This window comes from Bos javanicus, chromosome 18, assembly GCF_032452875.1.
Source record: "Bos javanicus breed banteng chromosome 18, ARS-OSU_banteng_1.0, whole genome shotgun sequence".
NCBI lineage: Eukaryota > Metazoa > Chordata > Mammalia > Artiodactyla > Bovidae > Bos > Bos javanicus.
Window position 1 is genome coordinate 51,291,653 of NC_083885.1, and position 21,503 is coordinate 51,313,155.

The 21,503-nt window shown below is 56.2% G+C and overlaps 1 protein-coding gene across 2 annotated transcripts; it reads left to right on the forward strand.

Moving 5' to 3' along the window:
• The first annotated feature begins 373 nt into the window (after window positions 1–373).
• ATP1A3 (ATPase Na+/K+ transporting subunit alpha 3) lies at window positions 374–20,434 on the forward strand. 2 transcript variants are annotated; one of them, XM_061388454.1, is made up of 23 exons: window positions 374–575; window positions 4,567–4,656; window positions 4,766–4,825; window positions 4,965–5,168; window positions 6,591–6,704; window positions 6,818–6,952; window positions 7,303–7,420; window positions 7,550–7,818; window positions 9,241–9,439; window positions 9,518–9,627; window positions 9,714–9,848; window positions 11,951–12,143; window positions 12,404–12,579; window positions 12,667–12,803; window positions 13,415–13,565; window positions 13,686–13,854; window positions 16,576–16,730; window positions 16,810–16,933; window positions 18,032–18,177; window positions 18,733–18,863; window positions 19,279–19,380; window positions 19,623–19,714; window positions 20,054–20,434. In XM_061388454.1, the coding sequence occupies exons 1-23, from the start codon at window positions 570–572 to the stop codon at window positions 20,080–20,082; spliced, it is 3,045 nt and encodes a 1,014-aa protein (XP_061244438.1). In that variant the 5' UTR covers window positions 374–569; the 3' UTR covers window positions 20,083–20,434. The 2 variants fall into 2 exon arrangements, with proteins under 2 accessions (XP_061244438.1, XP_061244437.1); XM_061388453.1 differs by having other exon boundaries at window positions 412–575; window positions 4,528–4,656.
• Window positions 20,435–21,503: the final 1,069 nt, after the last annotated feature.

Sequence of the window (21,503 nt, forward strand, 5' to 3'; positions counted from 1 at the left end):
AGGGTGCTCTGGCCCTCCTGCCTTATTGCAGTGGCTTACGGGGCTTACCCCCACCCGGTGTGCACCTTCCACAGCGCACCCCTCCCTCTGGTGGCACACAATGAGGGGGGATTCCGGGGCTCTCCCACCCTCAGCGCCCCCTCCTAGGAGGCGACACCCCACACTGCAGGGGCTTCCAGGTCCCTCATTGGCGGGGGGTGGGGGTGGGCTCCGGGTTCTCCGCTTCCCGCAGCGCTCCCCCTTCGCCGCCGAGCCGCCACTTTGCGGAGGCTGGGGGGCGGGGAGAACAGCTGCAGTACCGGGGGCGGGGCCGCGGGCCATCCATCAGGGCGGCGGCGCCCCTGATTGGCCGGCGCCGGCCCCCCCGCGGGCGCGGGCATATGAGGAGGCGGAGGCGGCGGCGGGCGCCGCAGACTCTGTGCGGTAGGGCTGACCGCCGGACCCACGCGCGGACCGAGGCGCGGGCGCTGCAGAGGCCCCCAGCCCGAGCCCGCGCCTAAGCCCACCCTGAGGCCCCCTGCCTCGGCCCCTGCCCCGCCTGCGTGCCCCTGTCCCCCGGAGCCGCCAAGATGGGGGTAGGTGCTCGGGCCAGCCAGGCGATGCCTGTGTGCGAGTGTGTGTGTGTGTGTATGTGTGTGCGTGCCTGTGTGTGTGACATTGTGGGTCCAGTGACATTGGGTGTCTGCGGAGAGCGGGGGACGAGGACTCTGGGACCTCTGCTCTTGGGACCCGGGTGCAGGCCCCTGGGAGCCAGCTGACCCTGCCCATCCGTGTGGTTGTGTCGCTGGCTGAGTGTGTGCCCGGGGCCGCCTGGGTCGGTGGGAGTCTGTGGCGCATGTTGGCGTGTCCTTTGTGTGCGGGGTCCGCGGGGCGCGGACCAGCCTTCGGCCTCTGACCCGGTGTGGTTCTCTGCTCAGCCGAAGATGTGCGTGTGCGTGTGCGCGTTCCTGGTTCTGTCAGGCCTGGCAGCACCGTTCGCCTGCGATTGTGTGGCTCGGGTCGTGTCTGAATGCCTGCACCCGTGTCTGGGTGTGTCTGAACACCGGTGTTTGTGTCTGGGGGTGTTGAAGCCCGTCTGCTTCCGTGGCCAGGCAGGGATAGGTCCAGACTATGAGATGCACACCCGATGACCTCCCTTTCTCCTTCCAGGCCCTCATGGGGTTGCTCCGCAGTGCGGAGCAGCCTGGGTCTGCAGCGTGTGTCTACCTCCTAATCTGGGGGAGCAGACCTGGGGGCTGCGGGGAGCAGGAGAGCCACGGCAGGGAGACTGAGTGCCTTGCTGAGGGCTATGTCTGCAAATGCGTGTTGTGGGGGTATTGTGCATGCCCGGCTATGCCCTTTCCTCTGTGTCCGTGTGTCCTTGTCTGTGAGTTTCTCCAGCAGATGCCGCCTCTTTCCCTGGCTGACCACCTGACCCCCAGCTGCAGCCCTGGATCCCTCCCTGAGTGTCTGGGGCGGGGCCAGAGGGAGGGGGTGGGGGGAAGGAGGCTGGTGGGCTGGGCTGGGTGGGATGAAGAGAGAGGGGGTTGGGATGGGAGAGTGGATATGAGGGATGGGGAGAAAGATGGCGGAGGAAGGCTGTTGGGTCCAGGAACGGAGGTGGGGGATGGGGCTGCAGGTCGGTGGATGGGGGTGGGCGAGGCTGAAGGGGAAGAAGAATTGGATGGGGAGAGGACTGGGAGAGAGAAGGTGCAGGTGGGAGTCAGTGATGGCTTCCAGGTAAGTGGAAATGGAAGGGAAGCCATGGGCAGATTGGAAGACAGGGCTGAGGCTAAATGCCTTAGATAAGAAATTGGGGGCGGGTCTTAGGAAAAGACGTGGGACAGGAGAAGTGAGTGCTTTAGACATGGGAGACAGAGACATGGGAAGACAGAGAGAAATGGGCAGACACAGAGAGAGATGCTCTGAAAGAGACAAAGAGATAGAGAAACTAAGAGAGAAAAAGAGACATCGAGACAAAGAAAGAGACAGACACGGGCAGGAGGATATGGAAAGACAGAGAGATATAGACAAGGAGAGACATGGAGAGACAAAGAGAGAAACTGAGGCTGAGATGAGGAGACCCAAGGACAGACATATCCCATCCAGAGACAGCCAGAGGCAGCCTGGATGACAGGAAAAGGGGACAAAGGGCACAAGGGGAGGTCGACTGAGATGCCGGGATGAGGCCTCAGACACCTTGAAAGGGGGAGGGACGGGCGGGCCAAGGGGCAGAGCCTGCCTGAGCTCGGCTGGCGTGGAAAATGGCGAGGAACTGCAGAGGCGGCTGCAGCAGCCAGACACGCGTGTCCCCCACCCTCTGAGGTGCTCCCGCCCCGCAGTGCGCCCATCTGGGCCTCCTGCCTTGACTGGGAAAGCCTCGGCTCCCCCTCCAACAGATGGAAGCCCGCCCCCAAGGGAGTCTGGTCATGACAAGGGCAACCAGCAACCAAGGCTCACCTGCCAGGGACTGGGGTACCCCAGTCCCTCCTCCCTCAGACCCAGGAGTCCAGGCCCCCAGCCCCTCCTCCCCCAGCCCCAGGATCCAGACCCTCAGCCCCTCCTCCCCCAGACCCAGGAGTCCAGACCCCCAGCCTCTCCTCTCTCAGATGGAGGAGTCTGGGACTCCACCCCTGGGTCTCACAGGGACCCAAGCATCAGCTCCCGGCCTTCCCTAAGTCTTCAGGGGTGGACAGCTAGTTTTCTTCCCACCTCCCTCCAGGCCCCTCTCTCTCCTCTCTTGCCTGCCCCTCATTTCTCTAACTTGTGCCCACGACCTTGTATCTCCACTCTCTCCGTCTGTGGGTCTGCCCCTTGTGGAGGCTGAGACCCCTCCTGAAGCGGAGGTGGAGGAGGGTCCTCCCTGCCTGCCTGAATCTCCATGCTCCGTGTCAGACACAGCACTGCTGCAGGGCTGGCCCAGTGCCAAGCCACCCTCGTGCCCCCTGAAACCCAGGCTCCCAGGCCTTTAGGATGCAGTAGCCCCCCGGGCTCAGCCTCCGGGTCTGGGGGCAGACAGCAGGCAGCTCAACCCTCTACAAGGTCACGAGGGGATTAGCGCTGAGCCGTGCTGAGCCTGGGATCCCAGCTTGGCTCTGGGCCTGTAAGATCTGTCAGCGGGCCTCTATCAGCACCCAGCCTCACCCCACCCCTCCTGCCAGCCTCCAAGGACGCTGGCTTCCCCATGAGCCCAAGCCCCCAAACTAGAACTTCCATCGCTCCCCCTACACTACATCCAGTTCACGCCAGGCCTGGAGCACTTGTGCCTCTTGCTCTTCTGCACCCTGAATCCTAGCCAGCAGCTAGTCTGTCCTTCAGAGACCTAAACATACCCACCCCCACCCAAACGTATTCATGGCTCCCGCCATCCCCCAGGAGAGAGGCTAGGCCACAGCTTGTCAGTCAAGCCCCTCGGGACCGACTGCACGTCCAGCCAGGCCACCATCCCTGGGCCCAACAGGCGACCTCCTGGGCATTTGTCCCAACTGGTCCTCTGAAAGAGACATCCATGGAGTTGGGAGAAGAGACCCAAGAAAAGAGCCAGGAAGAAAAGACAGGGAGAGACCTGGGGGAGTTATATGGGGGAGGCCTGGAGCTGGAAGCACAGAGATGCCAAGATGGATGAGAGAGAGAGAGTGAAAGATACGGGGGTAGAGAGGAAGATGGCAGAACAAGACCGTGAGACACAGACAGACAAGATGGTTGAAACAGTAGAAACAGGGAGAGACACGCCAAGCATTACAGAAAAGCAGGTACCTTGAGAGATGAAGACAGAAAGAAGTAGAGATAAGGATGGACAGAAAATACTGACACTCAGGGATAATCTAAGATCCCCACACACCAACTTGGAAAGAGATAGAAACCCAGGGAGAACACAGAGAGACTGACTCAGCCACACTCAGGGAGAGAGTTCAAGAGATGGTGACAGATATTGTATGAGATGGAAAACATAAAGAGCCGGAGATCAGAGAGACAAAAGTCTCAGAGAGACACGCGTAAAGATGCAGAGACAGAGAATGTGAGTGATGAGAGAGTGAGATTAGAGAAAGAACTGCAGAGAGATGGAGATAGCCACAGATGGAGAGGTAAAGCGGCAGAAGGAGACAGAGAGACAAAAGGGAATAAGACAGGCACAAGCAGAGACCTGGAGAGGCAGATCAAGAGAGACAGACCAACAGACATAGCAAGAGACAGACACTTGGGGGGGTGGGGGGGCTTGGGCAAGCCCAGGGAGAGGAAGTAAGAGACAGAAAGAGACACACAGAGCAAAAAAGGACATATGGAGACTGAAGGGGAGAGACCTAGAGACAGGGAGAGAGAGAGACAGAGGCATAGACAGACCCAGATGGAGACTCGCTGGCGCAGAGATCCAAGGAGCCAGAGATAGGGGGTGGGGGTGGGAAGCAATAGGAGGAGACAAGCTTCGGGAGTTCTGCGAGACACCCAGGCCGAAGGGCAGGGACAGAGCCCCCAGAGCAGGCCCTGCCTGGAGACGCAGCTGCACAGCCGCAGGGCCGGTGCCCCCCTGTAACCCCTTCTCGCCCGCAGTCTGGTGGTTCTGACAGCTATCGTGTCGCCACCTCGCAGGACAAGAAAGATGACAAGGGCTCGCCCAAGAAGAGCAAGGGCACCAAAGACCGCCGGGACCTGGATGACCTCAAGAAGGAGGTGGCTATGGTGAGTCCCACCCTCTGCGCCCACCCACAGCAGACCCCTCCCCAAACGACCCCCCCTACCGCCAGGCCTCCACGCTCACCCAATGTCTCCCCAAACTCCTGTTCCTCAGACAGAGCACAAGATGTCCGTGGAAGAGGTCTGCCGGAAATATAACACCGACTGTGTACAGGTGCGGCCGGGCTGGAGGAATAGGGGTCCCAGGGGTGGGAGTGGGGGAGGCATGATCCCCACAATGCCTGAGGGTGCTCTGTAATGTTGGGGTGCCAGGTTTCTCCGAGAGGGTCCTATGTGAGTCCTGTGTCCCCCAGGGTCTGACCCACAGCAAAGCCCAGGAGATCCTGGCCCGAGATGGGCCCAACGCGCTCACACCGCCGCCGACCACCCCGGAGTGGGTCAAGTTCTGCCGCCAGCTCTTCGGGGGCTTCTCGATCCTGCTGTGGATCGGGGCCATCCTCTGCTTCCTGGCCTACGGCATCCAGGCGGGCACAGAGGACGACCCTTCTGGCGACAACGTGAGTGCCCTCCACCCGCCCCGCCCCACCCAGGAGGTCCTCTGCATAGAGACATGCGTGTCTCACTTCTCCCCTTGGACTTTTCAAAGCCCCACCTCCGACTTCTTCTCATCTAACTTTCACAATCACTCAGTGAGAAAACCAGAGATGCAAGGAGGAAAACGGGCTCAGAAAGGACAAGTATGGGATCCTGGCGATCCAGTGATTAGGGCTTGGCGCTTCCACTGCAGGGGGCCTGGGTTCGATTCCTGGTTGGGAACTAAGATCCTGCAAGCCACATGGTACAGTCAAAATAAATAAATAAATAAAAAAGACCAAGTTGCTTGTTCAAGGTCACACAGTAGGAAGTATGAGCTGGGGCTCCATCCCAAAGCTGTGTTGTAACATCACTGGCCTTGAGGGTAGACACGAGCAGGTGGTCATGGCCTAAAAGATGCTCAGTGAATGGGCTCACGTAGAGACCCAGACATACCCACGTGCTGATTTATCAGGGCCTGTTCACTCAGCACAGGGGACACACACACACACAGTCTCAACAGACACAACACTCTTAAACATAGACCTGTATTCTGACTACACGGAGATTCTTGCACGCACACACCCACGCATGCGCATGTACACACTAGTGCAGAGTCAGTGCAGGCAGTCACACTAACACGTAGATTCAAGCACGGCCACCTAGTTTAGACACAGGCACAGACACAGACGTGGACCGAGAGACAGACAGACAGACACAAGCACCCAAACACACAGAGTCGCAGGCATAACCTGGTGGCGGACAGAGCGGTGTGAGAGTCAAGCGCAGACAGGATTCTCAGAAATTAAAACCTGAACAGGTGAACAGACCCAGAGTCTCAGACCTAGGCAGACCAACAGAGGGAGACAGACAGAGACCCACCTAGATAGAGTCAAACACAAACAGTCTCCTACATTTAAAGTCAGGCTTTCAGTCAGACAGGCACGTTGATCTTAACACAGACAGACACATGGACAACAGCATACACACCGATTCTCTGACATAGGCTGAGAGACCCACAAAATAGAGAGATGGACAGACCAGAGGCTCAGGCACACTTTTGTTCAGGAAGAGAGATTCAAGGGAATTCCCTGGTGGTCCAGTGGTTAGGACTCCATGCTTTCACTGCTGAGGGCCTGGGTTTGATCCCTGGTCAGGGAACTAAGATCCCATAAGCTGTATGGCAAGCCAATAAACAAACAAAACAAACATTTTTTTAAAAAGAGAGAGACTCAAACATGGACAGCCAGAGAGACACAGACCCTCAAATAGATACAACCTGAGGTCAGACATACAATTGCAGAAGCCCACTTACTCAAAGCTCTCTCCCCAGACTGCACACATCTCAGGGTAGGGCTGGTGGGGAGTTGCTGTGGGGCGGGCTGTGACCTTGAGTCTGCCTACAGCTGTACCTGGGCATCGTGCTGGCGGCTGTGGTCATCATTACTGGCTGCTTCTCCTACTACCAGGAAGCCAAGAGCTCCAAGATCATGGAATCCTTCAAGAACATGGTTCCCCAGGTGAGGGGTGCCCAGGAAGGGGCCAGGTGGGGTGTGGACAGCTGCCGAGGCTGTGCCCAGAGACCTCAGGCAGAGAGCATCAGGGAGGTGACGCCTCTCTATCCCACCCGCAGCAAGCCCTGGTCATCCGGGAAGGTGAGAAGATGCAGGTGAACGCTGAGGAGGTGGTGGTCGGGGACCTGGTGGAGATCAAGGGTGGAGACCGAGTTCCAGCCGACCTGCGCATCATCTCAGCCCACGGCTGCAAGGTGGGCGTGGGGCCTAGCTCTGCCCTTCCTGGAGCGGCCCAGGAGTCCAGACCCCCAGCCCCTCCTCCTCAGACCCAGGAGTCCAGGCCCCCCCTCCTTCCCTAGACCTGCAAGTGCCTTTGACCTTGCCTAGAAGTTGCACCCTCTCCACCTTCAAGAGCCCAACTCTGACACCCAGACTTCTAGGTCTCTAACTGTGACCTCCACAGACACAGGTTTCCTTAATTAATGAGATTTCCGCCTCATTAACAAAACAAAGGAACAAACAAAAATCTTGAAATCTCCTCTGAGCAAATGCCAGTTGACCCCAGGCCCGGGGTTGAGCCCTGTCCCCTGTGCCCTCACCCCAGGTGGACAACTCTTCCTTGACCGGCGAATCAGAGCCCCAGACCCGCTCCCCCGACTGCACGCACGACAACCCCCTGGAGACCCGAAACATCACCTTCTTTTCCACCAACTGCGTGGAAGGTGAGACGGTTGGGGTGGGGCGGGCACCTGGGTGGGGCCAAGCTGGTCCAGACAGACAGACGCACCTCAGGGGCTTGGGGTCTCTCTGCACCTCGCTGAGCCTCAGCCCTGTCCCCTCTGGCCACATAGGCACGGCTCGGGGCGTGGTGGTGGCCACGGGTGACCGCACCGTCATGGGCCGCATCGCCACTCTGGCTTCGGGGCTGGAGGTGGGCAAGACGCCCATCGCCATCGAGATCGAACACTTCATCCAGCTCATCACTGGTGTGGCCGTCTTCCTGGGCGTCTCCTTCTTCATCCTGTCCCTCATTCTTGGATACACCTGGCTTGAGGCTGTCATCTTCCTCATCGGCATCATCGTGGCCAATGTCCCAGAGGGCCTGCTGGCCACTGTCACCGTAAGGCCCAGACCCCTGGGTCTGAGGGAGGAGGGGGCTGGGGGCCTGATGGCAAAGATCTTTTCTTTTAAAAAGTTTTTTTATTTGGCTTCACTGGGTCTTAGTTGCCACATGCAGAACCCTTAGGCAATGATATTATTTTATTTACTTATTTATTTTTTTTGGCTGCAGCACACAGCATGTGGGATCTTAGTGCTCTGACCAGGAGTCGAAACTGTGCCCCCTGCATTAGAAGGCGAATTCTTAACCACTGAAGTCCAATGGCAATGATCTTGATTGCAACTTGGGGGGCTGAATTGCAATCAAGACATCGAGGGCCAAATCCTCCCAGACATTGAAGAAGGAGGGTCCTGGGACTCAGCGGGCCTCGTGAACAAAACAAACCAACAGGGATTTCCTGGCTGTCCAGTGGTTAGGACTCCGTGCTCTCACTGCCGAGGGCCTGGGTTTGATCCCTGGTCGGGGAACTAAGATCCCGCAAGCTAACCACCCTATCATTTTTGAAGTTAACTTACAAAATTAAGAAGCACACCCTCATGGTAAAAATCAAAAGAATACATTAAAATAGTTAAAGAGTAAAATAACAGTCTGGACCCACTGCCTAGCCTAGCCATCACCCCCACTTCAGAAGCAGGCTCACTGTACTGTTCCCAGCAGAGGTGGGCACATTCCCACATATGTAGTAACTGTTTTCAGTGTACACAGAAGGGACCATCCTAGGAATACTGTTCTGCTCCTTGATTCTTTTAGAATCAATAGATCCTGCAAACTTTTCCATATTAGCAAATTCAAAGCTACTCTAGGTCAAGGTCTTTTATTGACCTACACTGTACACACAAGAGTTGCACATATGAACATACAACCTGATGAGCTGGAGTCAGTTGAACACACCCTAGGTCAGCTGCACCCAGACGGAGTTCCCTAGAAGCCCTCTCAAGATCTTGTTCAGCCCTTCTCCTGCAACCCCAGGATTACCCCTAGGATAGCCTGGTTTCAAACAGTAGTTTTTTTACTTCAAATCAGTGGAATCATTCAGCAGCAACTCTTGTTTCTGGCTCTTCTTTGCTGAACATTGTTTTTGAGCTTCACCCATGAGGTTGTAGGCACTGATCTCTTATCCTTTTTCATCTCTGTATAGTATTCCCATCTTTTATTTCTCCAATTTTCTCTTCTGCTGTTAGAGAACATTTTGGTTGTTTCAGTTTGGGACTATTATGTTGCTGCTGTGAACATTCTAGTATATTTTGGGGGGTGCATCTGAGCCCATTTCTATGAGTCTGTGCCTTGGGTGGAGTCTCTGGGTGATTCTTTGCCCAGGATTCTCTTTGGGCTAAGCAGTCAGGTTGTTGGACAGTCGTGTTGCCGGCCCAGCCCTGCCACCTGACTCTACCTGTAACTCACCTGTCCTTGCACGTGCCCCAGGTCTGTCTGACACTGACTGCCAAGCGCATGGCTCGGAAGAACTGCCTTGTGAAGAACCTAGAGGCTGTAGAGACCCTGGGCTCCACGTCCACCATCTGCTCAGACAAGACAGGGACCCTCACCCAGAACCGCATGACAGTCGCCCACATGTGGTTTGACAACCAGATCCACGAGGCCGACACCACTGAGGACCAGTCAGGTGAGGGTAGAGCCCAGACAGGAGGGTGCTTGGCCCCCCGCCCCAGCTGCCCCTTGCCCTGATTGGTGGCTTTTTCAGGGACTTCATTCGACAAGAGCTCACACACCTGGGTGGCCCTGTCCCACATCGCTGGACTCTGCAACCGTGCTGTCTTCAAGGGGGGTCAGGACAATGTCCCCGTGCTCAAGGTGGGTCCCCCCTCTCACTGGCCTCAGCCTGGCTCTTGCCCACCCCGTGCTTCTCTGCTCTGCCAGCCCTCTCTCCCGCCCTACAGAGGGATGTGGCCGGGGATGCCTCCGAATCTGCTCTGCTCAAGTGCATCGAATTGTCCTCTGGCTCCGTGAAGCTGATGCGTGAACGCAATAAGAAAGTGGCCGAGATCCCCTTCAACTCCACTAACAAATACCAGGTACCCTGGGGCTCTCCACTTTCTCTGTGATGCCCCCAAAAGCAGTGCTCTGCCCCACTGCCCTCCTGCTTTGGGCAAGCTATTAACTTTCCCGGAGCCTCAGTTTCCCCATCTGTAAAATGGGACTGATAGTGGAGAGAGGAACAGAGATGGGAGTGAGAGTGAGGTCTCTGTGGGAGTAGGAGGCAGAGGAGTAAAGATTTCTTGCAGCAGAGTGGGAACCAGCCAGAGATCTCATTCATTCATTCAGCAGATATATTTTTAAGCAGCCACCATATGTCTGGGATGCTTCTGTTAGGTGCTGGGGAGACATAACAGCAGTGAGTGAAACAGTGAAGTTCCTCCTCTTGTGGAACTTATGCTCCTGTGCCAGGAGACAGATGATAACAGAGGCATGAGGACTTGAGGAAATTTGGAATATGTCAGGAAGTCACCGTGCTGAGGGAGGAAGCCCTGCAGGTATTTTGGGGCAGTGGGCATAGTATGTGCAAAGGTCCTGCGGCAGGAATGTGTTGAGGTGTCTGAACAAGGGGTTGTGGAGCCAGGAAGCATGGTGGGAGATGAGGGCTGTGTGTGCTGGGCCAGGTCCCATCAGGCCTCATGGGCTGTGGACACAACTTAGGTGTGACTCCATGAGCCAAGGAGTAGGGTAGAGATGGGACCTGACTCACATTTTTAAAAACTACTTTATTGAGGTCTAGTTCATACACCATCGTAGATCACCCACATAGTACATAATTCAAGAGTCTTAGTATAGTCACACATAGTATATAGTATAGTATATACAATGTAGCATAGCTAGCGTCTACTCAGTCAGCTTTAGAGAATTTCCATCGTCTCAAAAAACACCCTCACACTCTCTGGCTTTGTTCCCCTACCTCCCCCGTCTCCCCAAGCCCCAAGCAACTACTAATCCACATCCTGTCTCTATGCCCTTGCTTATTCTCGACACTTCATGTCAACAGAATCCTACAATATGTGTTTTTGAGCATCTGAGTCCTCTCACTCAGCATCGTGTTTTTTCCAGGCTCCTCAGAGCTCCCCTGGTAGCTCAGACAGTAAAGAATCCGCCTGCAATGCGGGAGACCTGGTGTCGATCCCTGGGTTGGGAAGATCCCCTGGAGAAGGGAACGGCTACCCACTCCAGTCTTCTGGCCTGGAGAATCCCATGGCCTGTAGAGTCCATGGGGCCACAGAGTCGGACACGGCTGAGTGACTCTCACTTCCCTTCCCTTCCGTGTTGTAGCACGAGTCAGTACTCCATTCCTTTTTATGGCTGAATGACTTCGAGTTGTATAGCGAGATCACATTTTGTTGATCCATTCATCTATCAATGGACATTTGGGTTATTTGCACCCTTTGGCTACTATGAATAATCCTGCTGTGAACATCCGCCTACAAGTTTCTGTGTGGACATCGTCTGCACACCTCTTGGGTGTATACCCGGGGATGGCCGGCTTACGTCGTAACCCTATGTTTAAGCTTTGTGGGGATAGCTAGGCTGTTTTCCAAAGTGGCTGCACCACTTTTCACTGACTCTCATTTTTTAAAGTCTCCTTCTGCCTACTGTGGGGAGAAAATAAAATACAATGGGGAGGGGAGGACAGACACAGGGACTTGATGTGGGGTGCTGCTGTGACATTTCATATGAGAGATGCTGGTGGGTGAATGGGAAGGCAGGGGAGGTGAGAGAAGTCAGAATCTGGGTACTTCAGAGGTGAGCTGAACAGATTTGGTGATGGGGTCTAATGTGAGATGAGAGATCGTCGGGCGAGGCAGAGAGAAATGCCGGTATCCTCAGGACCCTTGAGATTTCTGTGAGAGAGACACAGAGGAGAAGAAATATTTGTCAGACAAAGAGACAGAAATGGGCAGGGATGAGCAGAGATCTCTGTGAGAGGGTCCGAGAAACAGATGACAATCTATCAGGTAGAGAGATCCAGGCAGTGCCCTCTGGGGAGCCCGGCTGTGGTCCGTCCTGGCATCCGTGGCATCCTGGCACCCGAGGGGGTGGCGGGGAGTCCTCTTCCCCCCGGCTGGGCTCAGGGAGCCTCCAGGTCCCTGGGAGGCTCAGGCACGGCCACCCTCTGCTCTGTTTGCAGCTCTCCATTCACGAAACTGAAGACCCCAATGACAACCGGTACCTGCTGGTGATGAAGGGCGCCCCCGAGCGCATCCTGGACCGCTGCTCCACCATTCTGCTACACGGCAAGGAGCAGCCGCTGGATGAAGAGATGAAGGAGGCCTTCCAGAATGCCTACCTCGAGCTCGGCGGCCTGGGCGAGCGTGTGCTTGGTGGGCACCAGGGGTGGGGCCAAGTTGGGGCAGGGGCCGGAGGGTAAAGAGGGATGTGGTGCAGCCCAGAGCCTGGCTCAGAATAGGATCTCTCAGAATGCACCGTGATTGACTGAATGAATGACAGGGGAAGCCATCTTTCGGAAATGAGTGTGGACTGACTCTGGCCAGCTGGGGAGTTTGATTGCTGCCACGGGAGCTGTGGGCAGGAGGCAGGGGGGACTGAGGCTGGAGCCCCTCTTCCTTTCTCCCCACACCAGGTTTCTGCCACTACTACCTGCCCGAGGAGCAGTTCCCCAAGGGCTTTGCCTTCGACTGTGACGACGTGAACTTCACCACCGACAACCTCTGCTTCGTGGGCCTCATGTCCATGATCGACCCTCCCCGAGCGGCTGTCCCCGACGCGGTGGGCAAGTGCCGCAGTGCAGGCATCAAGGTGTGGCCCGGGGGGCATCAGGGGAGGCAGGACCAGGGCTCCAGGGGCCAGCAGTGAGGATGGACCATTTGCACACAATGCCCGCAGGTCATCATGGTCACCGGCGATCACCCCATCACGGCCAAGGCCATTGCCAAGGGCGTGGGCATCATCTCCGAGGGCAATGAGACTGTGGAGGACATCGCTGCCCGGCTCAACATTCCCGTCAGCCAGGTCAACCCCCGGTGAGCCCCACCCAGCCCGACTCAGGTCCATCTGGGACAGTGGGTCCCATTCCTCCAGGGTCTCCTCTGTTGACTCAGCATCTGGGCCCCATTCCTCTTCTGTCTTAATGATGGGGAGCCTGGTGTTCCAGCTTCATGAGGCTGGCAAGGGGTAGGCTCACATCCCAGCTTGGCCACACGTGAGCTGTGTGACCTTGGGTGAGTCATTTAGCCTCTCTGAGCCCCAGTTTCCTCCTCTCTAAAATGGGCTGCTAGTAATTCCCATCTGGGAGGATTCTATGATGTCTCTCATTGCTGTGTCCATCAGTTTCTTCCTGCCTGTCTTTTATGTCGTTGTCTCTCTCATCTCTGTTCTGACTCCCTCAGCTTTCCCATCCTCATGTCTCTCTCTGTGTCTGTTTCCATTTCCTGCTTGTCTGCATATCTCTGTTCCTCTGAGTCCAGGGTCCCAAAGTTCTTCCTGAGGTCTGCCCTCTATCCCTCCTGCAGCCCCTCTGCCCCCATTTCCCTTCATCTCTGATCCCCCCACCCCACCCCCGCAAAGCCCTTTGTCCCTCTCTCAGAGCCTGGTCTGACCACTGCATGTCCTGACCACTCTCTGCTCTCCCCAGGGACGCCAAGGCCTGCGTGATCCATGGCACTGACCTCAAGGACTTCACCTCCGAACAAATCGATGAGATCCTGCAGAACCACACCGAGATCGTCTTCGCCCGCACCTCCCCCCAGCAGAAGCTCATTATTGTGGAGGGTTGTCAGAGACAGGTGGGCTGGGGCTGGGGTCCCTCGGGGGAAAGGGGCTGGGGGCCAGGACTCTGGGGTCCATGGTGAGAAGACGGTTGGTACCAGGCCTCCAGGCGCTGTGCTCACCCTCTCTCCCTCCAGGGAGCCATCGTGGCTGTGACCGGGGATGGCGTGAACGACTCCCCCGCCCTAAAGAAGGCCGACATTGGGGTGGCCATGGGCATCGCCGGCTCTGACGTCTCCAAACAGGCAGCTGACATGATTCTTCTGGACGACAACTTTGCCTCCATTGTCACGGGTGTGGAGGAGGGTGAGTGAGTCGGCCCAGGTGGCCCTGGAGACTGGGGTCCCTGCATGAAGCCCAGGAAGGGCGAGGGGAACAGGCCAGGGCTGCAGCGGGTGCACGATGGGGAGATGGCGGAATCCTACCAGGCCCCCAGTACAGCCTGAGCTTGTTCTTTTCAATTTCTTCCCCCCACAGTGTCGGGGGCTCCCTGGGGTCAGGACCGAGCTGATACACTTCAGGGTCCCTGTGTTGCCCAGCGAGGACCCAGTCTGTTGGGCAAGGCAGAGGTGGAAGTATTTAAAAGATACTCAGAAGTACAACCTCAGGGAGGCAGAGGGTCAAGCAGAGGGGCCCTGAGGAGGCCTCTCCCCCAGCCTGCATTCGGGGGCCAAGGAAGCTTCCCCGAATGGGCAGGAGTCACTGTGCCAAGTCCCCAGGGCAGTTGGGAATTTTCACACAGAGAAATGCCAGCGAAGGGAGTTGCAGGCAGAGGTACGGCCATGTGGGGGCGCTGGCGGGTGAGGCTGGGCCGCCAAGAGCCCAGACCTCAGGGTCCCCTGGGCACCACTTCCTGACGGGCCTGGATGCGGCCGCAGATGGGGCTTGTTCATGTTCGATTTTATTCTGATCATCGAAGTAATTCATGATAATTACAGAAAATGCAAAAAAGCATTAAGAAGCACATTGGCATCGCCCACAACCTCACCATCCAGAAATATTCATGGTTCACACTGTGGTTGCATTTTCTCCCAGTCTCTCTCTTACATTTCAAATGACCCAGTGTGAAAAATAACTCGTGATGAGGGAGAATTCAAACAGTAGAGCTGAGCCTACAGCCTCAGGTTAAATGCTCTGAGCCCTTGTCTCCTATGGCCCAGAGGACACATGGTTAACCCTTTCTCACCGCCCCCCAAAACATGTTACACGCATGTGCAGAGCACACACTTACGGATGCTCTAGTTCACACCTCCCAGACATTTCTTGGGCTCCTACCTGTGCATCACACCAGGGGCTGGGGAATCAGCTATGAGCAAAGCAGACATGGTCCCTGCCCTCCAGGAACTGGGGGACCTTCCCCAAGTTAACAAATTATAACATAACAAATGAAATTACAGGGACTTGCCTGGAAGTCCAGTAGTTAAGACTGTGCTTCCAATGCAGGAGGCACGGGTTCTATTCCTGGTCAGAGAGCTACCATCCCACATTTCATGCAGCACAGCCAAAACAAAAATAAAACAAAAAACTAATTACTTATGGTGACAAGTGCTAAGAAGAAAACCAGCAGGGTGCTATGATAGATGATAACAGGAGTCCTACCTTAAAAAAATTTTTTTTTGGCTGCACTGCATGGAGTTGGGGATCCTAGTTCCCCAACCAGGGATTGAACTCGCGCCTCCTGCGTTGGAACCACAGAGTCCTAATCACTGGACCTCCAGGGAAGCCCCAGCAGGGGTCCTACCTAGATAAGGAGGGGCAAGGAAGGCCTCTCTGAAGTAAAAGAAGCAGCACAGTTTAACCTTCAGTAGGGGGAAGTCCGGACACACCCACAAGCAGAGCAAGTGGCACAGCAAACCCCGTCACATCGCCCGGCTCAGTACACACACTGGGCTATGCTGAAGTACACTTAAATCATCACCCATAAGTACTTAGGGTGAGACCCCGGTAGTTTGTGGAGCGCCACACCTTGAGGGGACAGGCAACAGCAGGTGTGAGCAACTAGGTGCCTTATTTTTTACACAAAGGGGATCATACCATCTATGCCACCCCCCGCAGAACAGCCTGCCTGTCTGTCCCTTTTTAAAAATAAGTATGGAATTTCCCCCCCCCCTTTTTTTTTTTTGCTGTGCCATTTGGCTTGTGGAATCTTAGTTCTCTGACCAGGGATCAAACTTACGCCCCTGCAGTGGAAGCTGGGAGTCTTAACCAACAGGCCACCAGGGAAGTCCCTCTTTTTTGGCTATTATAATGCTATGGTGGGGCTTTCCTGATAAAGATAAAGATAAAGTTGGTAAAGAATCCACCTGCAATGCAGGAAACCCTCGTTTGAGTCCTGGGTTGGGAAGATCCGCTGGAGAAGGGATAGGCTACCCACTCCAGTATTCTTGTGCTTCCCTTGTGGCTCAGCTAGTAAAGAATCCTCCTGCAATGCAGGAGACTTGGGTTCGATCTCTGGGTTGGGAAGATCTCCTGGAAAAGGGAGAGGCTACCCACTCCAGTATTCTGCCTGGAAAATTCCAGGAACTATGTAGTCCATGAGGTCACAAAGAGTCGGACACAACTGAGCGACTTTGACTTTCAATGCTATGATGAACATTCTTGTACTTGCTTTTTGGTGGACATAAACACTCATCCTATAAACCTATGATGAGGATTGCTGGGTCAATAAGGCAGGGATGCTTAACTTTAACAAAAAATTCTGGGCACTCCCTGGCAGTCTAGTGGTTAAGATTGCACTTTCACTGCTGGGGGCACAGGTTCAATCGCTGGTCGGGGCAACTAAGATCCCGCAAGCCATGCTGCATGGCCAAAAAAGGGGAAAAGAAAAAAGAAAAACTGCTACGCAGTCTTCCTAAATGGTTGTATTTTGAGAATGTTTGAACAGAGGCAACCTGATTGGATGTCTGAATGGAAAGGCGGGTGGTGAGGGGATGGATTAGGAAGGACGCCTGGACTGGGTAGGGAAGGGGCAGCGGGACTAGGGTGCCCTGGCGTGGGTGCTGAGGTCTGAGCCCACCCTGCCAACAGGCCGCCTGATCTTCGACAACCTGAAGAAATCCATTGCCTACACCCTGACCAGCAACATCCCAGAGATCACACCCTTCCTGCTGTTCATCATGGCCAACATCCCACTGCCTCTGGGCACCATCACCATCCTCTGCATCGACCTGGGCACCGACATGGTGAGCCCCGGCCACCCCCAGGCTCTGGGAGGGCAGGGTCCCCCAACACCACCCCGATTCACCGGCTTCTCCTGCCCAGGTCCCTGCCATCTCATTGGCGTACGAGGCTGCCGAGAGTGACATCATGAAGAGACAGCCCAGGAACCCACGCACTGACAAGCTGGTCAACGAGAGACTCATCAGCATGGCCTACGGACAGATCGGTGAGGACCTGGGGCCCCCGCCTGGCTTACGGCTGAATGCCCAGCGCCTGGCCCACCCTGGGCACTCGGGAACCTCGTGTTGAATGAGTGGAGTGAAAAGCAGGACATGCTGCCATAGGTCTAGTTGTGGCAGTCCAAACGTGGGCTGGAGAAGAATTTCCAGACACAGAGCATTTCAGAAAGGAGTGAGTGTATTAAGAGCAAGGAGCAGAGATAATGAAGATCCTGCAAATGTAGTGGGTGGGGGAGAGTCAATGCTTTTTATGGGTTAGCAGCCAGTTTTTTAGCCTCATGATGAAGAAAACTCCTGCTAGAAGGGTGGCATTAACTTACCGGTTAGGGTGCTAGAGGGTGAGTACCGGGGTGGGCATTTTTACCTAATATGGGGTCAGGAAGCTGGCCAGGAAGGATCGCAGTGTGGGCGGGGTTGGCAACAGTTACAATGGGGTTCAGTCAGTTCCAGAGGTGACCTTGATTCTTGGCTCCCTTTCTGTGGCTTGGATGCCAGGTCTCATGCCTGTGACCTTGGTGTGGGACTCCACAAGTTTGGAAGGAGTGACTTAGAGATGAGGGGTGGAGGAAAGGCCTCCCCGGGGTGCGTGTGGGATACTGAGTGGCCCAGGAGGGCCACGCCACTGCTCCACCACCCACCATGCTGGGAAGGACCAGTCAGCCTGTGAGCTCTCTGAGGGCAGGGGCGAGCCCCCCCGTTCCTGCCTCCTCCTCCGTCTGCTGCTGGAGGGGAGAGTGCAGAGCTTTACAGGTGTCCCAGCAGAGGCCTGGTGGTGGTGGTCAGAGGCCTGGGAAAGTCATTCCTGCACGGTGGCCCTCAGGGACTTCCTGATGTCCATGTGGCCCGGGTCAAGTGGGAGGGACTCTAGGTTCTCCATCTCTGGGGAGCCCCCTCCCCAAGTCTGCTGCTCCAGAGAGCCCATTCCAGATGCTCACCACCAGGTGGCGCCCTCAGGTCGTCCTCTGGGAGCCCAGCCAGGAGGATGCTAAGGCAGAGGACTGAGTCTCAAGGGGCCCCAGAGGTGCCCTGGGCTGGCTGCCCGCCCCACCTCAGCCTCTCCTCATCTCCCTACTCTCCTCCCCCAGGAATGATCCAGGCTCTTGGTGGCTTCTTCTCCTACTTTGTGATCCTGGCAGAAAATGGCTTCTTACCTGGCAACCTGGTGGGCATCCGGCTGAACTGGGATGACCGCACGGTTAACGACCTGGAGGACAGTTATGGACAGCAGTGGGTGCGTAGGGGTGGGTTCCACAGTGTGGCCGTGGGCCTCCCAGGAGGGGTCTCTGCCCACAGCATCCTGGGCCACGGTGAGCTGTCCTATCCATGTGGGTGGCTTGCTGTGATGGCCCCTCTGCCTTGGGGGTCATCAAGACCCTCCTTCGGACACAAGGGGTCTCTTGGCGCTCTTGCCCCAACCCATCGTGGTCCTGTCCACTGGCCAGGCTCTCTGCCCTGCCAGGCAGGAAGCCTTTGTGACCCCCTTCCCAGTCTGTCTTCCCTTCACAGCACAGCCAGTGTCCCCCGAGGAGGCCCCCAGGTTCTCCGGTCCACAACTAAGGTCACCAGCATGCTCTATCCTTCCTTGTCCATTTCCTGACTCTTCCTGAGGGGCTCTGAGCTACAGAGGGCAGACATGTCCTCCCAGGGGACCCCATCTGGACAGAGTCCCCGCTTTGCCCTGGGGACCTACGCAGGAGTGCACACAAGGAGCACGTGGGCAAGGAGAGGGGGCCGGGGCTGCGGCCACACTGACCACTGGCTGACACGTGCATCGTCACCCTCGCAGACCTACGAGCAGAGGAAGGTGGTGGAGTTCACGTGCCACACGGCTTTCTTCGTGAGCATAGTGGTCGTGCAGTGGGCTGACCTGATCATCTGCAAGACCCGGAGGAACTCTGTCTTCCAGCAGGGCATGAAGTGAGGGTCATGGTCGCTGTGGCTGCTTTCCGTCCCGCCCCACGTCTGTCTGTTCTGGTTTTGCCTCTGAGTTGATTTTCTCTCCAGTGGTCACATCTATCTTGGATTCCCTGTCTGCCTGTGTGTGTGTGTGTACGCGCGTGTGTGCGTGCGCGCGCGCTGCTGGGATGTTCCTGCGTCCCTCTCCAGATCTGTCTTATCTTTTTATACCCCGGCCTGTCTGTGTGTCTCTGTCTTCATATTTCACCGTCGCCATCTCCCTGGACCCATCTGTGCCTCGCTGCCTCTTTCTGTTTCCATCCCTCTGTGTCTCCTTGTCTGTCTCTCTCCGTTTGCCCCGGGGGAGTGCCTCTGTGTCTATGGGGTGGGGATGCCGGGTGGGCTTCTCTGGGTCCAGCCCTGACTGTGCCTGCAGGAACAAGATCCTGATCTTTGGCTTGTTTGAGGAGACGGCCCTGGCGGCCTTCCTGTCCTACTGCCCAGGCATGGATGTGGCCCTTCGCATGTACCCTCTCAAGTGAGTGCCTTTCCCCCTTCCAGGTACCACCTGCTCCAGGGCCCTCCCAGGAGCCTTTGCAGTGGAACACCGTCATGGGTGGGGGGTGGGGTGGGGCTCTGTAGACCCCAGCCCAAAGCCATGTCCAGGGCACCCGTCACCTTGGGCACGAAGGATCAGGGGGCAGTGCGCTGGGCGTGGCCCTTCCTTTCCTCCGTGTTGCCCGGTGGCGCTGACTCGCTCCTCCTCTCGCTTCTCCGCAGGCCCAGCTGGTGGTTCTGTGCCTTCCCCTACAGTTTCCTCATCTTCGTCTACGACGAAATCCGCAAACTCATCCTGCGCAGGAACCCCGGGGGTGAGGGGCTAACGGGGGTAAAGGTGGGAGGCTGGGGGGAATGGGACCGGGCAGCTGGAGGGGGAGGCTGGAGAGCGCCGCCTGGTGACGATGCTAACCTCACTGTCTTCCCCCTCCTCCCGCCCCTCCCATACCCCCTCCTCCCTTCCGCGCTGTCTCTCCATCCCCTTGGCACCTCTTCCCTCTCCCCTTCTCTCCGGGCCTCCTCCTCTCTGTGTCTGTCCCCGTGTCTCTGCCCCTTTGGACTTCTTCCTGTGTCGCTGCCTCTCTGTCTCTGCTTGTGCGTCTCTCCATGCCCGTCTCTCCCGTCTCTGTCTCTTTCCTCCTTTGTCTCTCCAGGTTGGGTGGAGAAGGAAACCTACTACTGACCTCAGCCCCACCACGTCTCGCGTCTCTTTCCTGCCCCCGCGAGCCCAGGACCGCCCACTCCAGTGCCCCTCATTTTGTATTCTGGGGGGAGGGGCCCTCTCTCCCCGTGGCCCCGCCCCCTCAAGTGATCTCCCGCCTCCCTCCCCACGCCCCGCCCCCTGGCTGGCTTCTCTCCCCGCCCCCACCCCCGCCCCCTGCCTCTCTCCCCTCCCTCTCTTTTGTGTGTGTCTGTTCCTCTCCTCCTCACCCCTGCCTCCCAGACCCCTCCCTGGACTCTTTTTTACTCCTCGTCGCCCCCTGGCTGATGCCGTCTCTGGTTCTGGACAATTATCAAATATATCAGTGGGGAGAAGAGAAGCCGTGTGTGTCGTGCTTTGCTTTGTTGAGCGGGTTCAGTGCAGGGGGGATGTGGGCGGGACAGCGTTCCCCGTGCTGGCACCCATGACTGGGTGATTCACAGAAGCCCAGAAATTTAGCCTGGCATGAACGTGGGAGTCATGGAATTTCAAAGTCATCAAATCACAGGGTTTTAGACCCAACAAGGATTAGTATGAGAACACTGTGAATTTGCCAGGTGATGGGATCCTAGGATCAGAACACGGGAGAGGGGGTCAGACTCTGGATCCTCTCATATTGGAGAAGACCCTGGGGGGCCATGATGATACAATGGTTCACTGAGCTCCCACTCTGTGCTCTGCCCTCTTCTAAACATTCTACCTGTATTAGTTCACTTAATCCTCACAAGGCACAGAGAGGGAAAGTAACCTGCTCGAGGTCACACAGCTGCGAGGGGACAAATCTGGATAACAAACCTAGGATGTCCAAGCTCTAAGTCATCATGTTCTTCTCTTGCTGAGATAAGCTTCCATCTGTAACTTGCACAGATCTCAAAGGCATAGCTCAATGGTTTAAATAATTATATCCACATAGCCACCATCTATATTGAGCTGTAGAACATTTACATCTACCCAGAAAGTCCCTTCATTGCCCCTTCCCAGTCAGCAGCCCCTCCACAGGCAACCATTGATCTGCTTTCTGTTACTACCTTTTGGTTGTGCCTGTTCTTGGACTCTGTAGAATGAAATCTTCTGGTGTGCTGCTGTTGCAGGTCCTTCTTATCCTCAGCATCAGGTCTATGAGGGTCATCCATCGTGTCTCAGGTATTGGTAGCCAACACTTTTTCATCGCAGGGTTTCCCACTATGTGACTGTTATGCTATTTGTCAACCCACTCTCCTGTTGATGGAGTTGTTGTTTCCCTTTTGGGAGCCTCTAGGAACATTCTAGTAACATCCTCTGATGACACATGTGGGCATCTCTGTTGGGCACATGCCTAGAAATGGAATTGCTGATGGGGGATAGACTGTGTTTACCTTTCATAGAAATAGCCAGGCCCTTTCCAAAGCTCTTGTGTCATTGGC